We start from the raw sequence: 22,916 nt of genomic DNA, 5'->3' as shown, positions 1-22,916 counted from the left end.
GCAGAGAGACATTCGCTGTATTTAAGGAATATAATGTTAAGACATCATGAAATGAACCATGACGAGTACGTGAAAGTCGATAAAGAATTGGAAAAATGTAAGTTGACTCCGTTTAAATCTGAATTTAAGGCTCAGAAAACGATGTTTAGTTCATCGTTACAACATTCATCTGCCGACCGGGCTAGCCAGGTGGGTAAAGTGCCTGCCTGGCAACCCAAAGGTCACGGGTTCAAAACCTGCCTCGGGCTTGGATCAGAGTAAAATGCAAAAACTTTGGGAGGTGCATTATGGCCATAGAAGTTGATGTGGCAACAACTAAAAAAAAAAAAAACCAACAGTCATCTAACATTGTCAAAGCAAGCTATTCTGTTGCACTGTTAATTGCAAAGAAAGTGAAGCCATTTCGGATGGGGAATTAGTGAAAGAGTGTTTGGAAGCCATTATAAAAGATGTTTTGCCTGATAAAAGTAAAATATTTTCAAGCATAAGTCTGTCATGTCAAACATTGTTGTCGCATTAATGATATTTCAGCTGAAATAGTGGTGACTTTGCGATATTGGATTCAAGAATTCCAAGCTTATTCTTGCGGTATTTATTTGTGGTGTTAACAATTCTTTCCAAGTGACAGAAGAAATGCTAAACCTTTTTAAGCTTGAAAAACACTACAAAAGGTGAAGATGTTTTCCAAGCCATAAAAAAAAAGTGTTTGTCTGACAATAGTTTGCATTTAGAGGTGCTTTCTGGATTAACAACAGATGGAGCACCAGCTATGATATGGAAAAATAAAAGGAGCTGTCAAGTTGTTTATGAAAGAGTTGGAGGTGAGAACCATTAAAACCAGTGATGTATTTGTCATACACTGTTTGATACGTCAGCAAAATTTGTGCTCACGTGTTGTCTATGAACCTTGTCATGGATGTTGAATCCCACTTCCTCTATTCATATACTTGCAAGGGGTATTAGTGATTTAACTGGTATTTCAGCTATGACTCTGTTGAGGATTAAAGCTGAAATCCAATGGTCAGCTAGCGTCACCTTATTGAAAGTCACTGTCAGCTATAGGTAAGCATTCACGCTTTCAGAAGTACAACAGTTTTTTACCTTGTTAATTTTTTGTTTTAAAGTGCACTGGTTTTATGGAAGAAACAAAATTCCTACTTCATCTAAACCAATGCTTCCCAATCTTTTTCCTTTGTTACCCAAAACTGCTTATCAGAAAGTCCTTTTTACCCAATGTAGGTAAAACACTAACTGCGCAGAAAACATGACAAGTGAAGAGAGATCGGTAAAAAATAGGAAGCAAACAATATGTTTGATGCAATGTCTTTATTTTTAACGTCTCTAAACATTTTAGCAGCCACAAAAAAATTTGGTAATTATTCACCATGAATATTTCATCACCCAGGTCCCAGCCAATGAGTATAATGCCACTGCTCCATCTTATTAGTTCTGCAAAATTGGGAGTAATTGGAGATAGAGCACACCTCACATCCTATTCGGGGTTCTGCAAACAGTTTTGTTTTGTGCTCTTTATGAAGGCAAGAGTGGAAAATCCTACTTCACACATGTAGGTGCTTGGAAACGGCACCAATTGCATCACGGCTTTCCCAGCTACCACAGGATATTCATTGTGAATTGTTAACCAGAAAGACTCCAAATGGCCATTCTTTTCCTCAAATAATTGAATTGGCTGCTTGACCTAAGCTCCATTATTTGCTCTGCAAAACCATTAACACTGTCGGGGATTTCAGTCAAGTTGCACAGAAATGGGTTTACAATCCACTGATATTAGCATTAGCATTAGTAGAGGCATATGATGCAAGAAAGCAAGCTTATTCAGCATCAGCCAAAAAAAAAAAAAACCCCTCTCCCATTTCACCCCTCCGTTCGTTCGAAATACCTGTCCAGTTGAGCTTTAAATTTGTTTAGGCTATCAACTTCAACAACAAGTGATGGAAGTCGGTTCCACCAACCAACCACCCGCTGGCCAAAGGCAAATTTCCGCACATCTATCCGACATCCGTCCTTCCTCAATTTGAATTTATGCCCTCTGAGGTGATTATTCTGAGAAAGATGAAGAATCCCATTGGCATTGAGCATGCTCAAACCATTCAAAGCCTTATACACCTCTATCAGATCACCTCGCCGGTGCCTAGTCTCCAGACTCTGTAATTTGCAAAATTTAAGCCTTTCTTCGTAAGAGCAACCCTTTGTTCCATTTACTAATCTTGTTGCCCTTCTCTGTACCCGTTCCAGCAGCTCTACATCCTTCTTGAAATGAGGCCTCCAGACCTGTATACAGTACTCAAGATGTGGCCTAACCATTGCCTTATACAAGGGAATAATCACCTCCTTATCCCTGCTAGAAAAATTCCTGTATATCATTGACAAGACACCATGAGCTACTCTTGCAGCTCGTCTGCACTGCTCAGAGAACTTCATATCTGCCTGCACAATTACCCCCAGGTCCTTTTCATTCTCCACCACTGTCAGTGTAGTACCGCAGAGTTGATACATTGCTCTGGGGTTACTGTTTCCCATATGTAGTACTTTACATTTGTCAATGTTAAACTTCATTTGCCACCTCTCAGCCCATCTGTTCAACCTTTCCAGATCCTGTTGCAGCAGCATAGCGTCAGTAGTGTCCTTAACGACCCTGCCAACCTTTGTATCATCTGCAAACTTAGACATTAAACTTGATATCCCATCATCAATATCATTCATAAACACCGAAAACAACAATGGACCCAACACTGAACCTTGAGGAACTCCACTAATAACATTAGTCCACGTTGAGCAGTGTCCATTGATTACCACTCTCTGTCTTCTGCCACTCAACCATCCCCTTATCCATAGCAGCAATTTGCCTCCAATGCCACACTGCTCCAATTTGTGCAGCAGTCTTCCATGTGCAACAGTATCAAAAGCCTTTCTAAGATCCAAATATATAATATCAAAGTTATTCCCTGCATCCAGTTCTTTTGTGACTACATCATAGTATCCAATCAAATTGGTCAGGCAAGACCTGCCCTTAACAAAACCATGCTGCGTCTGAGCTATAACTGAATTCTTGTCTAGATGATCCTGCAGTGCTTCTTTAACCAGTGCCTCCATTAATTTACCTGGAACAGAAGTTAAACTAACAGGTCTATAATTACTTGTGTCAGCCTTTGATCCTCCTTTGTGAATTGGAGTTACATTTGCACATCTCCAGTCTATGGGTACCTCCCCTGAGTCCAAAGAAGCTCTCATAATTATGGCTAGGGGTTTGCATACTTCCTTTGCTGCCTCCTTTAATATAACTGGATAGATCCCATCCACCCCAGGTGCCTTTTTTATGTTTATCCTCAACAATCTCTCCTCCACTTTCCTCTCAGTTATTACAAAATCATCCAGCTCACTGCCAATGTTTACTTTACCTACATCATTCTCCTTCCTGAATAACTCCTCATGCGTGAATGTAGATGCAAAATACTCGTTTAGATTGTTAGCCACCTGAGCAGGATCCTCAACTGTTGAACCATCAATATCCAGTGGACCAATCTGATTCATCCCTTTCCTTCTCGAGTTCAAGTATGTAAAGAACTCTTTTCTGTTTTTCTTTGCATCCTTTGCCAAGGATTTTTCGTAGTCTGCCTTTGCCTGCCTAATCTCCTTTGTGACTTGGTTACAGACCAACTTATATCTATCATAGGCTTCCATGTCACCCATTAATTTGTATGTATCCCATGCATTTTTCTTCTCTGCCACATGTCTCATTAGTTCATCTGACAACCATTTAGGCCTAAACCTTGAACAATATTTCTTAGTTGGTATGTAAAGCCTGGTAGCCTCCAAGATTAGTTCCTTGAATGCTTCCCATTTTGAGTTTGCTGTTGGTAACATCATCAGTTGGTCCCACTGTATAGAATTTAAATACTGTCTCAGACCATCGTAGTCGCCTTTACGAAAACAAAAACCCTTCCCTTTACCTCTGATGGTAGTTACCTCCTTGAGTAAAAGCCACTTCAACACACTGTGATCACTGCCACCTAGTGGTTCATTTATCTGCAGGTTCTTAATGCATGAAGAATCACTACTGATAATCAGATCAAGAGTATTGCTCCCTCTTGTTGCCTCACGAACATGCTGATGTAGAAAACAATCATCCAATAAATCCACAAAAGCCTTGCTAGTGTGTGAGTGACCAACCCACAAATTCCAGTCAATATCCGGGAAATTAAAATCCCCCATTATAAGACTCTCTGATTTACTGGCCCACTCTATTTCCCTGTACAATATATTATTATACTCATCAGAGTCATTAGGCCTATAGCACACTCCTACTCTCAATTTTGATTTCCCTATGCTTATGTCACACCAAACTGACTCGACACTGCCCTGTCCATCGATGTCGACTGGCTTCACTTCCTTGGACTTTATGTGTTTCTTAATTAATAGCATAACCCCTCCTGTCCTGTCTATCCTTTCTATACACATTGTATTCCCCAAATTCCAGTTCCGCATTACTTATATCTGTGTGACACCACGTCTCTGATATCCCAACAATATCTGCCTTTGATGTTTTGAGCAATACCTCAAATTCATCAAATTTATTTACCAAACTCCTAGCATTGGTGTACACGCAGGTATACATGCACCTGTTTCTATTCTTAGCTACCCTAACACAACCCATGTGTTTACTTGTAACGCAATGACTACCAGCAGTCTCTGAAATATCCTGCATCTTGTTTTTCAGACTTCTGCTCATTTGAATAGAAGCAGTGCAAGAATCACTTCCACCTCTGCCAGTGGCTACTGTTAATCTATTAGTCCTTGTATCCCCCCCAACTAGCAGTTTTCCGACCCACCTAACACTGCCTCGATAGCATCAGCAAAAATTCTTGCACCCTTTCTATTTAAGTGTATCCCATCCCTGTAGAAGCAATCTCTCCTGTTAACAAGTACAGTCCAGGCTGAAAAAAATTCTACCCCTTGAGCCTTGCACAATCCCTCCAGGGCCGAATTATAGAGACCTTTCTAGTTCAGGAAAGTATTCCTTGAAACGCAAAGATAGTTTTGTTAACTGGTTGATCACGTCATCCTTGATTTTGCTGAAATCAACCCCGTCAGCATTCTCCAAGAACAAAGAAAGTCTGGGGAAGGATGCAGTTTTATGTTGCTCTGCCTTTTTTAGCCAATATTAGAGCTTTCTTGAAACACTTATTTTTTCACTTGCAGAAATCATTTTTTCCTTGAAGTTACAGATTAAGTGCATTCATGTTGGAGGAAATTTAAACTAAGCTGAGCTAACCACTTCATGTTGGAAATTCTTTCAATGAGAGCATCCTTCTTTTCAACAAAAAAAATCTCAATTTCAGTCCTCAGCTCCCAAAAGCAATTCAGAACATTCCCTCTTGAGAGCCAATGGGGAGAAAACAAGGTTCTTATGTAATGAATCAGTTTTGGAACACAAGGTTCTGAGGAGTCTCATGTTTAAAGGGCTTCCTTGTTTAAGTTCACTGTGGTAATGATGTTTTTCATGACTTTCTCTAGATTAAGAACAAGACCTTTGATGGTCAGAGCTTAGTGGTGAATCATACGTGTTGACAGAATTTTGGGTTGTGTTGTTTTTGCATGAGCTATAAAGCCTGAATGCTGAACCAACATTGAGGGAGCACCATCACTGTTAATCCCCACACAGGAATCCCACATTAAACCTTCTTTGCTAAAAAATGCATGAGTAGCGTGGAATATGTCAATTCCTTTACAGGTCATTTTCAAAGGCTTGCAGCAAAGATCTTGTTCAATCGTGGTTTCAAACTTATAACGGATGTAGACAATCAACTGCGAGTTGTTGGAGTCATCCATGGTTTTGTCCAGTTGAATAGCAAACTTGCCACCCTGAAAGATACAGCGAATAAGTTCTGGAGACAAAGGCAGAGATCGGTCAATGATTTCAATTCGGCGACTAACGGTATTATTGGACAATGGTACTGCTGCCAATTTTCGTTGATGCAAATAGCAGCTGGCCAGACGAGCATTTCCCCTATTGTGTGTGGCATCTTTGATTTTGCAATCAGGTAAGCCACTTCAAAGCTGCTTTTGCTGTATCCTTTTGATTAATTGCTTTGGAATCCTTGTTAGTAAGTAGCTGCTTCTTTATAATCCCTTCTAAACATTGAAAATATGGAGGCTTGGACAACAATGTTGGATGTTTCTGCTTCATATTTTCTTGAAGCTTACTCTTTTTCAATGACGCATAGTGGCAGAGCACACAACACATTGTGGTTTCACGACTCCCTTGTCTTCGATATAGGTGAAACCTAGCTCAGTGAAGTCTGGCACATAAGGACATTTGGTAGCACTCATTCTGAGTAAGAAAAAATAAATTAGGATTTGAATATTCATATTATTTTAAATAAACTAAAAATAATATAATGAAGATTACCTTTTCCAAATGTGTATGGTTTGATTTATAAACACAGCCAGCATGATGCATATCTCACACTGCACCTAAAGTTTAGACTGGACTCACTCACTTTGGTTTAGGGGGCCGGTACGCGTAGACGTATTTTGTCAATTCTTTATGTGCATGCAAGTGCGGCAAAAAAGATTTGAATCTAATAACAAGCATATGGTGTATTTATTAAATAGCAAATGAATACTTATTAGGCTGTTTTTAAAGTATTGGTGCACACTGACTGATCACTTTCTTCAGAGTACTTCTACACTTTTGCTGTAAATTTTAATGTGTATTCCGAGGTGTGTCATTACCCAATTTTGGGTAATTTACCAAGGTTTGGGAAGCACTGATCTAAACTGTTGAAAGAAGTAAACGAACTTAGAATTTTTCAATAAATTTTGAATGATGTTGGGTTCATTTATGGTAAACATAAATGTACATCTGTTTCAATTGAACAAGACTATATCATTGTTTGGAGATGAAAATACCTTCATGCCATTAATCAGTATCAAGCTGAAGGGAGAAAAATTATTTAGATGAAACGTGGTTTATTGTTGGTCATGCAAAAACCGAGGTATGCAGGACTCGACCATGAAAAATGGGAGAAATGCATTTTTGAGAGTATTAGCTACAGGGTTGAAGGCTCGTCAGGCAAAGGCGGAAGGTTTATATTGATACACGCTGAAATGAAAGTGAATCTGGTTTAGTTTCAGATGTGGAAATATATTTTCATGCCGAAAGTAGCTCTGGTGATTACCGTGATGAAATGGATGGCTGGTGTTTTGAGAAATAGTTTGAAGAAAATTGAGCAACATTCATCCAATTGGCATAATCATATTAGACAATTCTCTGTATCAGTCTGTTAGCTTTGAAGCTGTACCAATGAAATCAACACTGAAAGCAGATATGCACTTTTGTTAACATCAAATTTGGCATGCATCCTGATCGACTTAAGACAATTGCTGGAAATTAATTCAGTAAAGCATTGGTTTTCTGCTTATCAAATAGCACAATAGCTGCTTTGGCTGGTCACATGGTCCTTCGCTTACCTCCATGTTACTGTGAACTTAATCCAATTGAACACATCTGGAGTCAAGCTAAAGGATACGTAGTGTCAGAGAGCTGGTCATTTAGAATGCAGAAGTTGAAAAAACATTCCTGATTCATTGACAAGTGTTACAGCATACAATTGGCAACACTATGTTCAGCTCATACAAAAGTAATTACCATCAGTGGTAAAGGGAAGGGTTTTTGCTTTCGTAAAGGTGACTACAGTGGTCTCAGACAGTTTTTAAATTCTAAATAATAGGACCAACTGATGATGTTATCAACAGCAAATTCTAAATGGAAAGCATTCAAGGAATTTAATCTTGGCAGCTACTAGGCTTTTCATACCAACTAAGAAATACTGTTCAAGGTTTAGGCCTAAATGGACATCAGAAGAACCAATGAGACTCTTGGCAGAGAAGAAAAATGCATGGGATGCATATAAATTGTCAGGAGACATAGATGCCTATGGTAGATATAAGATAGTCTGTAATCAAGTGACAAAGGAGGATTACAAGAAAGTAAAGGCAGATTACAAGAAATGTTTGGTAAAGGATGCAAAGAAAAACAGTGAAGACTTCTTTACTTATGTAAACTCTAGAAGGAAGGGGATGAATGAGATTGGTTAACTTGATATTGATGGTTTAATTGGTGATTCTGCTCAAGCAGCTGACAAACTGAATGAGAATTTTGCATCTACATTCAATAAGGAGTTATTCAGGGAGGTGAATGCCAGAAGTTTATCAAACTCTGGCAGGCAGCTAAATGGTTTTGTAATAACTGAGAGAAAAGTGGAGAAATTGCTGAAGTTTTTTAACATAAGGAAGGCACCTGGGGTAGATGGGATCTATCCATTTATATTAAAGGAGGCAGCAAAGGAAGTAAGCAAGCCTTTAGCCATGATTATGAGGGCATCCTTGGACTCAGGGGAGGTCCCCAATGGACTGGAGATTATTATTACTAGCCATATAGTGCAAGGAAGCTTGAGGCTTATGCTGCACCAGCTAAAAAAAAAAAAAAAAAATATTTGAGCGAGAGTGCGAGTGCTCAGGACTCTTGGTGTGCAAATGATTCCCCAATTCACAAAGGGGGATCGATAGGTGACATAAATAATTACAGACCTGTTAGTTTAATTTCTTTTCGGGTGGAGAAATAATGGAGTCACTGGTTAAAGAAGCACTGCAGGATCATCTAGACAAGACTGCAGTTATAGTTCAGTCACAGTATGGGTTTTTTTTTAAGGGGAAGTCTTGTTTGATTGGATACTATGATGTGGTCACAAAGGAACTGGATGTAAAAAAATAACTTTGATATCATTTACTTGGGTTTTAGGAAAGCTTTTGATACTGTTGCAAATGGAAGACTACTGTACAAGTTGGAGCAGTATGGCATTAAGGGCAAGTTGCTACAATGGATAAAAGGATGGTTGAGTGGGAGAAGACAGAGTGGTAATCAATTGACACTGCTCTTTGTGGACTAATGCTATTTGTGTTAGGCCCATTGTTGTTTTCTGTATTTGTGATATTGATAAAGGTATATCAAGCTTACATGTCCATGTTTGCAAATGATATGAAGTCTGGTATGCTACTGATACAGGATCTAGTAAAGTTGAGCAGATGGGCTGAGAAGTGGCAACTGAAGTTTAACATTTGAGTAGCAGTAACCCCAGAGTAACTAACATAAGGTTAGTTACAGAAATATTATTATTATTAATACCCATATGGTGCAAGGAAGCCTGAGGCTTATGCTGCACCAGGAAAAAAAAAATTCCCTAGTTACCCTAAGAGAGAGAGTCAAAAGTAGAAGGGAATCACCAAGAAAGAGAAGAATGATGATATCCAGCTCAGGACCCTGGGTGTGCCAAGCCCATACTCACCAGATGTGAGCCCCCGGGGTTAGAAAAAACTTTTGGAAACTCGTCCAGTGGGATTTGAACCCAGGTTGTTTTCAATCAGCAAGCGCGCTGCCGCCGAAGGCACTATGCTACCGAGTCCCATAGATCTGTTTGGTTATTTCTAATGCCATTTTGTGCTATGTATTTTTAATACTTTTGGAAAGGTCTCTGGAATCATAATAGAAAAAATCTAATAAGTGACTGACAAAGTTGTAATAATAATAAAAAAAAAAAAAGTTGACAACCACTGGTTAGACTTCATTTTTTTTTTTTTTTTTTTTTTGTTTTTAAATTAGTCCTATACAAATTATTATAGGACACAAATTAGCCACACCCAAAAACCATTGTGGGTCTGTGTATTTTCTTGCTTTTAATTAAAAATTGGAAAATTTATAATTTTGCTGCTTTGTTGAATGCAAATTATGCACTAATATAGGTTTTTTATTTTGCTATTTTATTCTGTTATTTTTAATGGAATGTGTGTATTTATTTTCTAAATACATCATGTAATTCAGAACTGTAGGCATTTTAAAATATTATAGTTGGAGTTCTCCCATCTTTAATACTGAGCATCAAGTAAGGATTCTTCTCTTCCGAGAGAGTGATTCTCGAGTAAGAAAGCTTTTATTTGATTCTAAGTCTGTAAGGAAGAAGCTGCCTGAACCAGCATTAAGATCACCACAAAGATTTGCTAGTCTTGTAGGAATAAGCTCATCTAGATATTGCAAACCAGCTTTGGTGACACATGAAAGGAAAGAAGAAGATTCTGGTTTAGTATATGAGGTAATTCAATATTCCTTTTCAATTTTTAATGCCATTTCTATTATTTTATGCAGTGAACATTTTCTCCGGATCATTAATGCTTATCAGAATTAATCATCATATGTTAAAATGCATTACTTTATTTGAAGGGGGGGGGGAGACTTAAGTTACTTGGAAGTGGTTATTTGTATATCAATAAATAGAGCTTAAATGTTTTTTTTTATAAGGTAATCAGATTTTCCTTACTTCAAAACAAAATATTTCCTTATAAAGATAGGCATTTTATATGTGTGAAATATTAAATTTTTGCCAAAGTAATTAAATTTTTGAATTACTCAAAAGAAAAGTGTCAACCTAATTACACGGAAAGTCTGTTTATTTTCATTTTTCAACTGCCATTTTTCACAACCTTGTTTTTGTAACTTGTTTAATCCTCTGATTCAAACCATCTACTTCCATAACACCATATGGAATTTTGTTCTAACAATAAATTTTTGTCTGATCAAAAGCAAATTTTCACATGCCTATCCTGCAAGCAACCTATTCCAATTTAAATTTATGTTCCCTTGTGTTTATTGTGGGAGAAAGAATTAAGATGCCATCAGTAAGCAGTTTATTTAATCATTTTTAACATTTTCTCATAGCAGTGCTGAGTATGAGAAAATATTCAGCTGGGTTATATTCACTTTCTTGGTGAAGCTTTGCAAATGCTCCTGACAGCTAAGTCTGGACCAGGGTCATTTCTGAAGAGGGCAAAGTCTGCAGCAGTATCTTTTTAGAAGCAATCAAAAGCAGTTAATGTCTAATAGAATATGCAAACAGAACTCTATAGACAGAAAAATTGTCAAAGCTGTGTAATGTCAAGGAGCTCTTTGTCCTTACCATATGTACTCCATATCCAATAATTTCATTACTTCATACATGTTCTCCTCACTTTTTCTTACTACTGAATTCAACCTTCAACTCATGCACTGTATAAGTATTCTGGGCTCTAATACCTTCCATGTTTGGAGTTTTCATAAAAATGTGATCCTAAAAAATAAATGGACCGTCAACTGATCATAAAGAATTAATTCCACATCATGCATTAACATGGAATCTGTGTTGAAAAATACTCTCCACAGTGGCATGGTATTCATTTCATTCATGGTATAAATGTGGAAATTGTGTGTGCATTCTTGGGTGAAATGAGCTTCATCACATTGAGTAGGATGTAACGGTGTTAAATGGATTATTGTTTGGCCAATTACAAAATTCCAGTTATCAGGTAGAGTATCCCCAGGTTTAAGGTGTTGAATAACACTGCATGTGGTATGGACATATACCCCTTCTTTATGCAGCGTTCTCTGTACTCTTTATTTGGAAACACTGAGATGAATGGATATCCTTTGATTACTAGCAAGAGGAATATGCTGCACTGCTTCAACGATGTTCTCTTGCTCAGCCATATCTTGTCAAACTGTACTATGAATGGTGGGAAGTGGAACTCAGCTAATAATTTGTAAGTTTAGAACTCTGTGCTTCAGAAAATTTCACTGATCATCAGTGAAAATGGCATTACCATCACAGAATCTGTAAACACACAACATATTGGCATATTCATCACTTATAAGTGTAAATGCCATCTTGAAAGTAACAGTGGAACACAAAGGAATGATAATATGCACAACACCACTTCATGTGATTCATCATGCTATGTTTGATCAAGGCCATGTGGGTGCACAACTTGTGATTTACAGTGGTATATTGCTAAGAATCTACAGAAATTACATAACAACCTAATTATTCAGAATAAGGTGATTCACGAAGACAAAATTTAGCTAGTGATTTTGTAAGTTACAAATCGCTACTTGTATCGTAGCGGTGTTTTTGGTGGGAATATTGTTTTGGAAACACAGATGAATTGCAAGGTTTAAATTGTAGTAAATAAGTATTTTGAAGGGTTTAATCAACTTTTGGGCATATATCTGTTATATTTTTTGATTAGTAAATGTGTTAATTTGTGTTTTACAAACAGATTAAATAGACTTAGTAGCTTTCATTAACATATTTTTTATTTATTTATTTTTTTAAAATTTAGCTAGTGACTTTGTAAGTTACAACTTGCTACTCTTACCACTATCGTATTGGTGTTTTGGCTGGAATATTGTAGCATAATCAATAGCGTAGAAGAATAGTAAGGTTTTAATTGTAATAAGTATTTTGAAGGTTTTAATCACTTTTTGGGCATATCTTTTGGATTTAGCTAAGGATCAAAGGGTGACATGGGTAATTACAGACCTGTTAGTCTAACTTCTGTTCCAGGGAAAATAATCGAGTTACTGGTTAAGGAAGTGATGCAGGATCATCTAGACAAGACATGTTATAGTTCAGACGCTGCATGGGTTTGTTAAGGGGATGTCTTGTCTGACAAATTTGATTGGATTGATGTGGTCACAAAGGAATTGGATGCAAAGAATAAGTTTTTGATATTTTATACAGTAGAACCTATCTTTAATGAACTTCCATATAGCGAAATTTTCTATGTAGCTAACATTTTTGTTTCCCCTTGGTCATTACATTGGAAATGGTTTCCCTATAACGAAGAAAATTTCCATAGTAATGCACTATTACAAAGCATCTACAGAAATTACATAACTTCATAATTATTCAGAATAAGGTGATTCACGAAGACATGCTACAATTTGGGCCATGTTTTTGTGAATCTCCCTATATCCTATATGTGTATGCATATACATCCTAGGACCTTTGTGGTTCCCAGCTTTGTCTGAGACATAAATATGAAAATTATTCTCTTAAGTCAGTGAAGACTATTACTTTTATTATTTTATTCTGAATCACACAAAATGTAAATAAAACACTTTACTCACTTAGGAGAATAATGCTTTTCTCATACTTTGCTTTCTGATGAAGCAGGGAAGCACAAGTTCCCACAGTCTTTGCAGAACAGATTACAAATTTTAACAATTGTCTGTAGATGTTTGTATCTACAGACTGAAGAACTGTGGCCATATGACACACACAGACAGAGAGACCAAATTATTGGAACCTTGTAAAATTATGTAATAGTTAGTTTGTGATGAGAAAAAGGCATTACATGATTATTGTTCATAATGAATTAATGTGACAACTAGTACTAATTAAACATGTTATGTTCATATGTACACAATAAAATTTACTTTAACAATTCATTCTAGTATATTAGTGCAATGAATCTATAGGCTTTTGCTGTATCAGTCAATAAGAAAAAAATAAACTGAAATGTGTTAAGGGCTTTAACTCGGGCTGCGAGAAATTTATACAATGTACAAGTTAGTGTAAACGCATCATATTGGTACGCAGTTGAACTCTGAATTGGCACAAATATGCAGGGGCGGCATCGTTCGGGTTATGTCTCATATTGTGAATGCCTTTGCAATGAGTTGCCATGATGTTGCACTACTTCGAATAAGTATGTCCGCTGAGAATATATTTTTTTTTTGGCTGGTGCAGCATAAACCTCAGGCTTCCTTGTACCATATGGCTAGTAGTAATAATAATTTTAAATCCTTGCACATTTCAGTTAGGTCATATGCACTTTCATAATTCTCAGACTAATTTACAGAACTCCCAGTTTTAAACAGGAATCCCCCCCCAAAAGGCTGTTTAGAAGCCTCCGTAGCCGAGTGGTCAGGAGCGGGACTGCAGTAGCACACACTCTTTGAGTAGACCGGGGTTCAAGCCCCTTACTGCTGAATACGGTCAATCTGCCAACCTGCACTGGATCAGTGTGGTAGATTATGGTCCATTTCCCTCAGCATGAATTGTTGAGGAGGCTTCCATCCTGCAGTGGGTTGATAATGGCTGCAGTTTTTTTTTTTTTTTTTTTACATTGTTCAGAAATTTTACATTGCACTGTACATTTAACACCAGGTCATTTTCCTTGTCAACTACCCTGAGTACTCAAAGTTTGGATTTAGTTAACATATATTTAAGTAAATTTACTTAATTTGGGATTTTCTTAAACCATTGGAGGATTCACTTAAAGATATAACTACTATCAATGTAGGAGATTTTTGCTTTTGTAAAGGTGACTACAGTTTTTCCATTTAGAATTTGTAGTTGGTAACATCATCAGTTGCTCCCATTAAAAAGAATTTAAACTGTCTGGGACCGCTATGATCACCTTCCTTCTTTTGGCATTATAACCCATAATGCCAACTACAAATTCTAAATGGAAAGCATTCAGGGAAGTATTCATAGACGCTACCAAGCTTTTTATACCAACTAAGAGGTATTGTTCAATGTTTAGACTTAGACTGGTACAAAGTTCTGAACAAATGGGCCTAGAATGTATCATGGGTTTTTGTTTGTGGTATGAAGAAATTTTGGCAGCAGGGACAAGGAGGTGATTATCCCATTCTATGAAGAAATGACCAGGTTGCATTTTGATTAGTGAGTTCATTTAGGTATGGAACCTCATTTTAAGATGGATCTGGAATTGTTGGAATGAATACAGAAGGGTAACAAGGTTAGTCAAGAGACACAAAAGGGTATTCCTTCCATAAAAGTATTAGAAGAGGAAAACGATGCAATAAAGTGAGCTTATACAACATCAGCAAAAAAAAGCAAACTTTCTATTCACTTATCCATCTCTCCAGTAGATTGTCTAGTTCTTCATTGAATTTATTCAAATCATCTACTACCACAACAACAACAACAACGAATGGAAGTTTGTTCCAGAACTCAACCACCTGCTGGCTAAAGGCAAACTTCTGTACATCTGTTCTGCAACCATCCTTCTTCAATTTGAATTTATGCCCCCTTGTGTATAGTCTGATCAAGAGGAAGGATCCCATCAGCTTTGAACTTGCTCAATCTATTAGTAGTAGTAGTAGGGGCATGTGATGCAAGAAAGCAAGTGTATGAGCTTATGCAGCATCAGCCAAAAAAAAAAAAATCGCAACCATTCCCTCCAAATGCCTGTCCAGTTCCTCCTTAAATTTATTCAACCTATAAACTTCCACAACGACAGATGGAAGTTTGTTCCAGCAATTAACCACCCGCTGGCTAAAGGCAAATTTCCGCACATCTATTCTACATCTGTCTTTTCTTAATTTCAATTTATGCCCTCTTAGGTTCGTAATCTGAACAAGTGGAAAGATTCCATCAGAATTCAGCGTGCTAAAACCATTCAAGGCCTTATACACCTCAATCAGATCACTGTGCAGGTGCCTAGTCTCCAGCCACTGCAATTTGCAGAACTTAAACCTCTCTTGGTAAGAGGATCCCTTCATTCCCCTCACCAATTTTGTTGCCCTTCTCTGTGCGTGCTCAAGCAAATCTACATCCTTCCTAAAATGAGGTCTCCAGACCAGTACGCAGTACTCAAGGCACGGACTGACCATTGCCTTATACAGAGGGACAATCACCTCCTTTTCCCTGCTAGCAAAATTCCTATATATCATTGACAAAACCCCATGACCTGCCCTGGCAGCCTGTCTGCATTGCTCAGAAAACTTCATATCTGACTGCAGAATTATTCCCAGGTATTTTTCATTTTCTACCACTTTAAGTGTAGTACCACACAGTTGGTACGTTTCTCTGGGGTTACTTCTACCCATATGCAGTACTTTGCATTTGTCAAGGTTAAACTTCAGTTGCCACTTCTTAGCCCATCTGCCCAAATTATCTAGATCCCGTTGCAGTAGCACACTGCCATTACTGTCATTAACAACCCTACCAACCATTGTATCATCTGCAAACTTCGACATTAAGCCTGATATATCTTCATCAATATCATTGACAAATACACAAAACAACAGTGGACCCAACAGCGAACCCTGTGGGACTCCACTAATAACATTAGTCCACGAAGAGCAGCATCCACTGATTACCACCCTCTGTCTTCTCCCACTTAACCATCCTTTTATCCATTGTAGCAACTTACCCTTAATACCATTCTGCTCCAATTTGTACAATAGTCTTCCGAGCGCAACAGTGTCAAAAGCTTTCCTGAAATCCAAATATATGATATCAAAATTATTTTTTGCATCCAGTTCCTTTGTAACCACATCATAATATCCTATCAAATTTGTCAGACAAGACTTTCCCTTAACAAACCCATGCTGTGTCTGAATTATTGCTGCAGTCTTGTCTAGATGATCCTGCAATACATCTTTAACCAATGGCTCCATTATTTTACCCGGAACAGAAGTTGAACTAACTGGTCTGTAATTACTCGTGTCACCCTTCGATCCCCCTTTGTGAATACATTTGCACATCTGCAGTCCGTGGGAACGTCCTCTGAGTCCAAGGACACTCTCATAATTATGGCTAATGGTTTGCTTAGTTGCTTTGCCACCTCCTTTAATATAACTGGATAGATCCCATCCACCCCAGGTGCTTTTCTTATGTTTAACTTCAACAATTTCTCCTCCACTTTTCTTTCAGTTATTCCAAAATCATTAAGTATCCTGCTACAATTTGATAACCTTCTGGCATTTTCAAACCTTAATAATTCATCATGTGTGAATGTAGATGCAAAATACTCATTCAGTTTGTTTGTTATCTGAGCAGGATCATCAACGGCGAACCGTCAATGTCAAGTGGACCAATCAGATTCATCCCCTTCCTTTTAGAGTTTATATAAGTAAAGAAATCCTTGCTGTTTTTCATAGCATCTTTTGCCAAGGAATTCTCGTAATCTGCCTTCGCCTGCCTAACCTCCTTTGACACCTGATTACAGACGAGCTTATATCTGCCATAGGCTTCTGAGTCGCTTAATAATTTATATGCATCCCATGCATTTTTCTTCTCTATTACGAGTCTCATTAGTTCATTAGATAACCATTTAGGCCTAAACCTTGAACAATATTTCTTAATAGGTATGAAACTTTTAATAGGTTCCTCGATTAATTCCTTGAATGCTTCCCATTTAAAATTTACTGTTGGTAACATCGTCAGTTGATCCCACTGTACAGAGTTTTTAACAACTGTCTGAGACCACTGTACTCACCTTTACGGAAGCAAAAACCCTTTCCTTTACCCCTGATGGTAAATAAATCTTTAATTCAGTACACTGTGATCACTGCCACCTAGTGGTTCCTTTATCTGCAAATTCTTAATACAGGAATGATCACTGCTGATAACCAGATCAAGAGTATTACTTTCTCTGGTTGCCTCTCGAACATGTTGCTGCAGAAAACAATCATTCAATAAATCCACAAACGTCTGACTAATGTGTGAGTGACCAACCCACAAGTTCCAGTCAATATCTGGGAAGTTAAAATCCCCCATTATAAGACATTCCGATTTACTAGCCCACTCTATTTCTCTGTACAATTGTTCATTGTACTCATTTGAGTCATTAGGCCTATAACACACTCCTACTCCTATTTTTGCTTTTGCAGTGCTTATGTCACACCAAACTGACTCAACAGTGCACTGTTCATCTATATCAACTGGATGCACTTCTTTTGATTTTATGTTTTTCTTAATTAACAGCATAACACCTCCTCCCTTTCTATCCTGTCTATCCTTTCTGTACACATTGTACTCCCCAAATTCCAGTTCAGCATTCCTTATATCCGTGTGACACCACGTCTCTGCTATCCCAACAATATCCGCCTTTGATGTCTTGACCAACACTTCAAATTCATCAAATTTATTTACTATACTTTTAGCATTGGTATATATGCAAGCATACATGCTCCTACTCCTGTTCTTAGTTACCCTAATACATCCCATATACCCACCTATTTCAGGATGACTGCCGTCCGTCCCTGAAACCTCCAACACCCCACGCTCCAGGTCACTACTTATTCTAATAGAAGTTGTGCAAGAATCACCTTCACCTCTGCCTACGGCTACTGTTAAACTATTAGTCCTTGTATCCCCCCCCCCAAGCTATCAGTTTTCCGACCCACCTAACACTGCCTCGATAGCATCAGTAAATATTCTTGCACCCTTTCTATTTAAGTGTATCCCATCCCTATAGAAGCAGTCTCTCCTGTTAACAAGTACAGTCCAGGCTGAAAAAAATTCTCCTCCTTGAGCCTTGCACCTTCTTTCCAGGGCCGAATTGATCGACAAGGCTCTCATCATATACTCCCTTCTATCGTGTCTGGGCAGAATTGCAGACACTTTCAAATTCAACCCTAATTCTCTGCTTTTGTTCAACAGTGACCTGTACTTGTTAAGTAATTCTGCCAGTCTCCTATTCCTAATATCATTAGTGCCAACGTGTACAACTATATCACCTTTTGTGCCCTTAAAAGATGATATCCACTCTACAACGTCATCAACCTTTGCCCCTGGCAGACATACCCTGGTCCTGTTCCACCTATCCTTTTTACAAAGCATTTTTCCCGTTTCCTTGACAATAGAGTCACCAACAACTACTAGTTCCTGTGGGACCAGTGCATTCTGACTTGGGGTTGCCGCTATGTTCCGTGATGACCAAGTGCAAGCTCTGGCGTTGATGTGGGCAGCTGAGAGCCTGATGGGCCCCTCAATTTAGATCTTTCGAGGGCATCCACCCTGTCCTTCAAACTCTCATATAGGCCCATAACAACGCTGAGTTGTCGCCTGATTTCCTTACACTCCTTACATCGCGCACACAGAAAGACATCCCCCATGGCAATGTCATGTTCCGTTCCAGAGAGTTCGGCAAACATTTCACAAGTTGCACATTTTTTTTTTAGGCTGTGATGCGTTGGAGAATCACCTCCCTCAGTTCTCCCCCGAGTCACAGCACTCCTGCCACTTTGTGCCCGTTGCTTTGCTGCTCTAGTTTGGGGCATGATACTTTAAATTAATAAAATCAATAAATTAAATTAATTAAATGTCAATACTACGCTATCTAATAGAAACAGTGAAGCGTATTATTCTATAAATTATACGTTAGAGCTACCTAACTACCTCAATTAAAAATTTGAAATCCCTACCACTATATGCAAAAACAGTGGCTGCAAGATTCGAACGAAATAACGGTTTTATGTTTATTAAGTATTACGTATATCTACAAAAACTGTTTATCTAAATTAGAATAAAAATAACCAGCATAACTATAACTATAAGACTACGTATTAAGTAAAATATAAAATAACAATGTAAATAAAAAGGCAAATACTTATCGTTTTTTTCGGAGCCTGCAACTGACAGCTGTAATTTTTAAAGAGAGTCAGCGCCCTCTAGGTGCCTAGTCTCCAGAAGCTGCAATTTGCCGAACTGAAGCCTTTCTTAGTGACAGCATCCCCTTTGTTCCCCTTGTCCATCTAGTTGCTCTTCTCTGTACCCATTCCAGGAGCTCTCCATCCTTCCTAAAATGAGGCCTCCAGACCTGTACTCAGGATGTGACCTGACCACTAAATTATGCAATTTTACTTTATTCTGTAGCCATTTCTTATACAATGGGATAATCGCCTCCTTATCCCTGCTAGCAAACTTTGTACATCATTGACAAAACCCAATGAGCTGTCCTACAACAGACAGGCTGCTCATGTCTCCATGAGCGGCCTGTCTGCACTGCTTGGAGAACTTCATATTTGACTGCACAAATACCTCCAGATCTTTTGATTTGTTGGAATGAACTTTCATCTGGTGTTTTAGACGTGGATAGTTTGAATAAACTAAAAAAAAAAAAAAAAGGTAAACTGCAGCCATTATCAACCCACTGCAGGATGGAAGCCTCCTCATAATTCATGCCGAGGGAAATGGACCATAATCTGCCACGCTGGTCCAGTGCAGGTTGGCAGATCGACCGTATTTAGCATCCAGGGCTTGAATCCCGGTCTACTCAAGGAGCGTGTGCTACTGCACTCCCGCTCCTGAACAAGCTGCTATGGATCCACACCTAAATCTATCATTGCCCCCCCCCCCCATTTCTGTTTAAGTTTGTTTCCTTGCATCATTTGCTGCTATTAATACTAACTGATATTTTAATTTTTAAAGTTTTTTTTGGTGAACATTTATGAGGAGCATTCAATAAACTGCCTGCCTGCCTGCACGCCTGCCCAGTGTTGCAGAAACAGCATTATCATCAGCAAAGCTACATCCATGTACACTTTACTTGAGGTGTCGAAATGGGAAATGGTCAGTGTGGGGGGGGGTAAGATGTGGACTGTAAGGTGAATTGGTAAGTTCTGTAAAGTCAGCCTCTCAAAGCAGCAGCAACAACAGCATGTGACCTGTGCACTGGTGTGTTGTCCTGAAGGAGCAGCACACCTCTGGAAAGTTTTCCACGTTATTTTTAATATGTGATGTCCGTTACATTGTACAGTAGGAATGCATGACTCCCCAGTGACTGTCTGCTTGTGTTCCTAGTGGAACACAAGCAGACATTTACACATTTCTATACACATTTCCTTCAGTAACTCAAAAAATGGTGGCCATATCTTGCCGGTCAAAGATTGTAGCTGAAATTTTTTGGGTCGGAAGAACCCTTGTGCTTCCATTGCATTGATTCTTGCTTTGTCTCAGGATCCCAGTGATAAACCCATGTTTCATCACCCATAATAATTCTGGAAATGAAAGTTTCCAGATCCTTTCCATAAAGCTCTAAATTCTCCTCACAACACTGTACTCTGAATTGCTTCCGCACAGGGGCCAGAAATCTGGGGACCTACCTTGCATTGACTTTAGTCATCCCCAAATGTTTATGGAGGATGGTTATAACTTTCCCTCAGATGTCACATTCCCTAGAAAGATTTAGGACACATTAAACATCTATCATTCAGTACAAGGGTTTTCACAGCTTGGACACATTTCTGGAGTGGTTGCTGTCACATGCCTTCCTGGACATGGATTATCTTTGATGGACTGTAAGGTGGATGGGTAAGTTTGGTAAAGTCAGTCTCTCAAAGCAACAGCATGTGACCCCCCACTTGAATTGTTTTGACTAGAATTTCACCTTTTACTCTGAAGGTGCATTGTTGCCATACACAGTGACCATTCTTTCATGAATGGCCTTTGGCCCATTTCCTTCTTTGGTGAGAAACATGATGACTGAACGATGCTACAATTCTTCTTTCTTCTATCTGTACTGCTGTAACAGATCCTTCTTTCTGTTACAGCAGTACAACCTAAAAATAGTGGGATCAAAATTAGTATGATTCAAGTTGAGATACGTAGGAACAATGATAAATCACGAATTATTGAAATATAACTATATGAAGTACCTTAGGTAGATAATTTATTGAATGCTCCCTCGTATTACCAGCATGGCCAGTGGATAGTTAAAATCCGCATTACATTATTTTATTGGTTTTATTCCTGGGTTAATAATAATAATAATGATTTTTTTTTTTTTTTTCCTTCTAATAATTGTTTGTACTCTGAAGTAGATTTATTTAAAATATCTTTTAGAAAATAGTTAAATTGTCAGATTTATTGTTGTCATTTAAAATAAACAATTTTTTGATGTTTTACAGTTTTTAAAACCATCTTCTGATGTAAAGATGTTAGGTGAAATGATATTTGGTTCAGTTGCTATGACATACCATGGTACTTGTACCAAGGTCCATACTCTCAGGTAATAATAATTGTTCAGCCCTGTTTATTTTTTGTAATTGGTGATTCAAAGAATTGATAGTTATTGTAATTTAATCTTTTATATAAAAACTAATTTAATATGAACCAGGGGGCTTACCCCCTGCTCGCTTTGCTCGCCAACCTCTGTGCACGCTTTTTTATGTAAAATGTAGAGGTATGACGGAGTAAGTCAAATCTTTTCTACGTAAAAGACACCTCTCAATGCACTGATCGATATCTAATCAGGAAATGACCTATGTAAATATTTACCTGTGCATTTGTAGTGACATAATTGCTCTGGCCACTTGTACCACATTGGCATTCTCAAGGTGGAATAAATATCACTATGTAATTACTTACCTGCATTTACATAGGTCACTTAAGAAAAGGCCTTTTGCTTCGGGTTCCATAATGCACGAGGAATATTGTTTCATCTGAAAGAGCAGGACTAAAATATTTACAAACAATGTAAATATTTACAAACTATATCGGGTCCCTTCATCAGCTGCTATTACAATGGAACATCAAATGATGCCAGGTGTGGTCCTGTATTTGACAGTGAAGCATGTGCACGAGGTTGGTGAACATTATGGAGGCAGTTGTCTTTCAATGGAAGACAACAAGGTAATTGTTTACCTGCGCATTTGTAGTGACGTAATTGCCCTGCCCTCTTCTCCCATTGGCTTGAATAAATATCACTAGCAGGAAAACTTTTTTAATGTAGAGAGAAATCTAATTCGATATGATAAATTAGTATTAAGTAAGAAGAGTAACATGATTAGTCAGTAATACAAAAGATATTCTTTCCACGAAAGACTTCAGTCTTGCAAGGAAAAGGTAGCACTGCTGTTTTTAATATTAATAATCTAATTTAATATATTAAATTTTATCACATTTTTATTTTAACCTTTATCACAAAACAAAATATAATATAGTTTTTGTGATAAAAGTTAAAAGGGAAGAAAATTTAGTTTTATTTTTTAATGTATTGAATACCTGTTGGAATGGAAGATTAAAACAGTCCATTATCTATATATTAATATGAAAGCTGTTTTCTTGAGACGGCCATTGTGAACGATAGGCCTAACAGATTGGGCTGAAAGTGGTCTCAAATTGAAGATATATCTTCCTAGGTGTGCAGAAAGATCGTAAAGTTTAAAAATTTCGATTAGTTTTATTTTACGGAACGGGCCAGTTTTGTACTACAAACGAGAATAGTTCAACATTCATTTAATAGACGGAGCCACAGGAAGATGT

The 22,916-nt window shown here is 37.9% G+C and overlaps 1 protein-coding gene across 1 annotated transcript in view; it reads left to right on the top strand.

Moving 5' to 3' along the window:
• The first annotated feature begins 985 nt into the window (after nucleotides 1-985).
• LOC150081486 (folliculin-interacting protein 2-like) overlaps nucleotides 986-22,916 on the top strand; it is a 122,846-nt gene continuing 100,915 nt past the window's right edge. Inside the window, exons 1-3 of the mRNA XM_090380222.1 lie at nucleotides 986-1,062; nucleotides 9,929-10,169; nucleotides 21,560-21,660. Coding sequence (XP_090236348.1) covers nucleotides 986-1,062; nucleotides 9,929-10,169; nucleotides 21,560-21,660 — 419 coding nt within the window. The remainder of the gene's footprint in view (nucleotides 1,063-9,928; nucleotides 10,170-21,559; nucleotides 21,661-22,916) is intronic.

The sequence above is a fragment of the Mastigoproctus giganteus genome, chromosome 8, assembly GCF_048544385.1.
Source record: "Mastigoproctus giganteus isolate SK-2022 chromosome 8, ASM4854438v1, whole genome shotgun sequence".
Taxonomy (NCBI): Eukaryota; Metazoa; Arthropoda; class Arachnida; order Uropygi; family Thelyphonidae; genus Mastigoproctus; species Mastigoproctus giganteus.
Note: the sequence above shows the minus strand (reverse complement) of the source record. Positions and strands in the feature narration are given on the sequence as shown.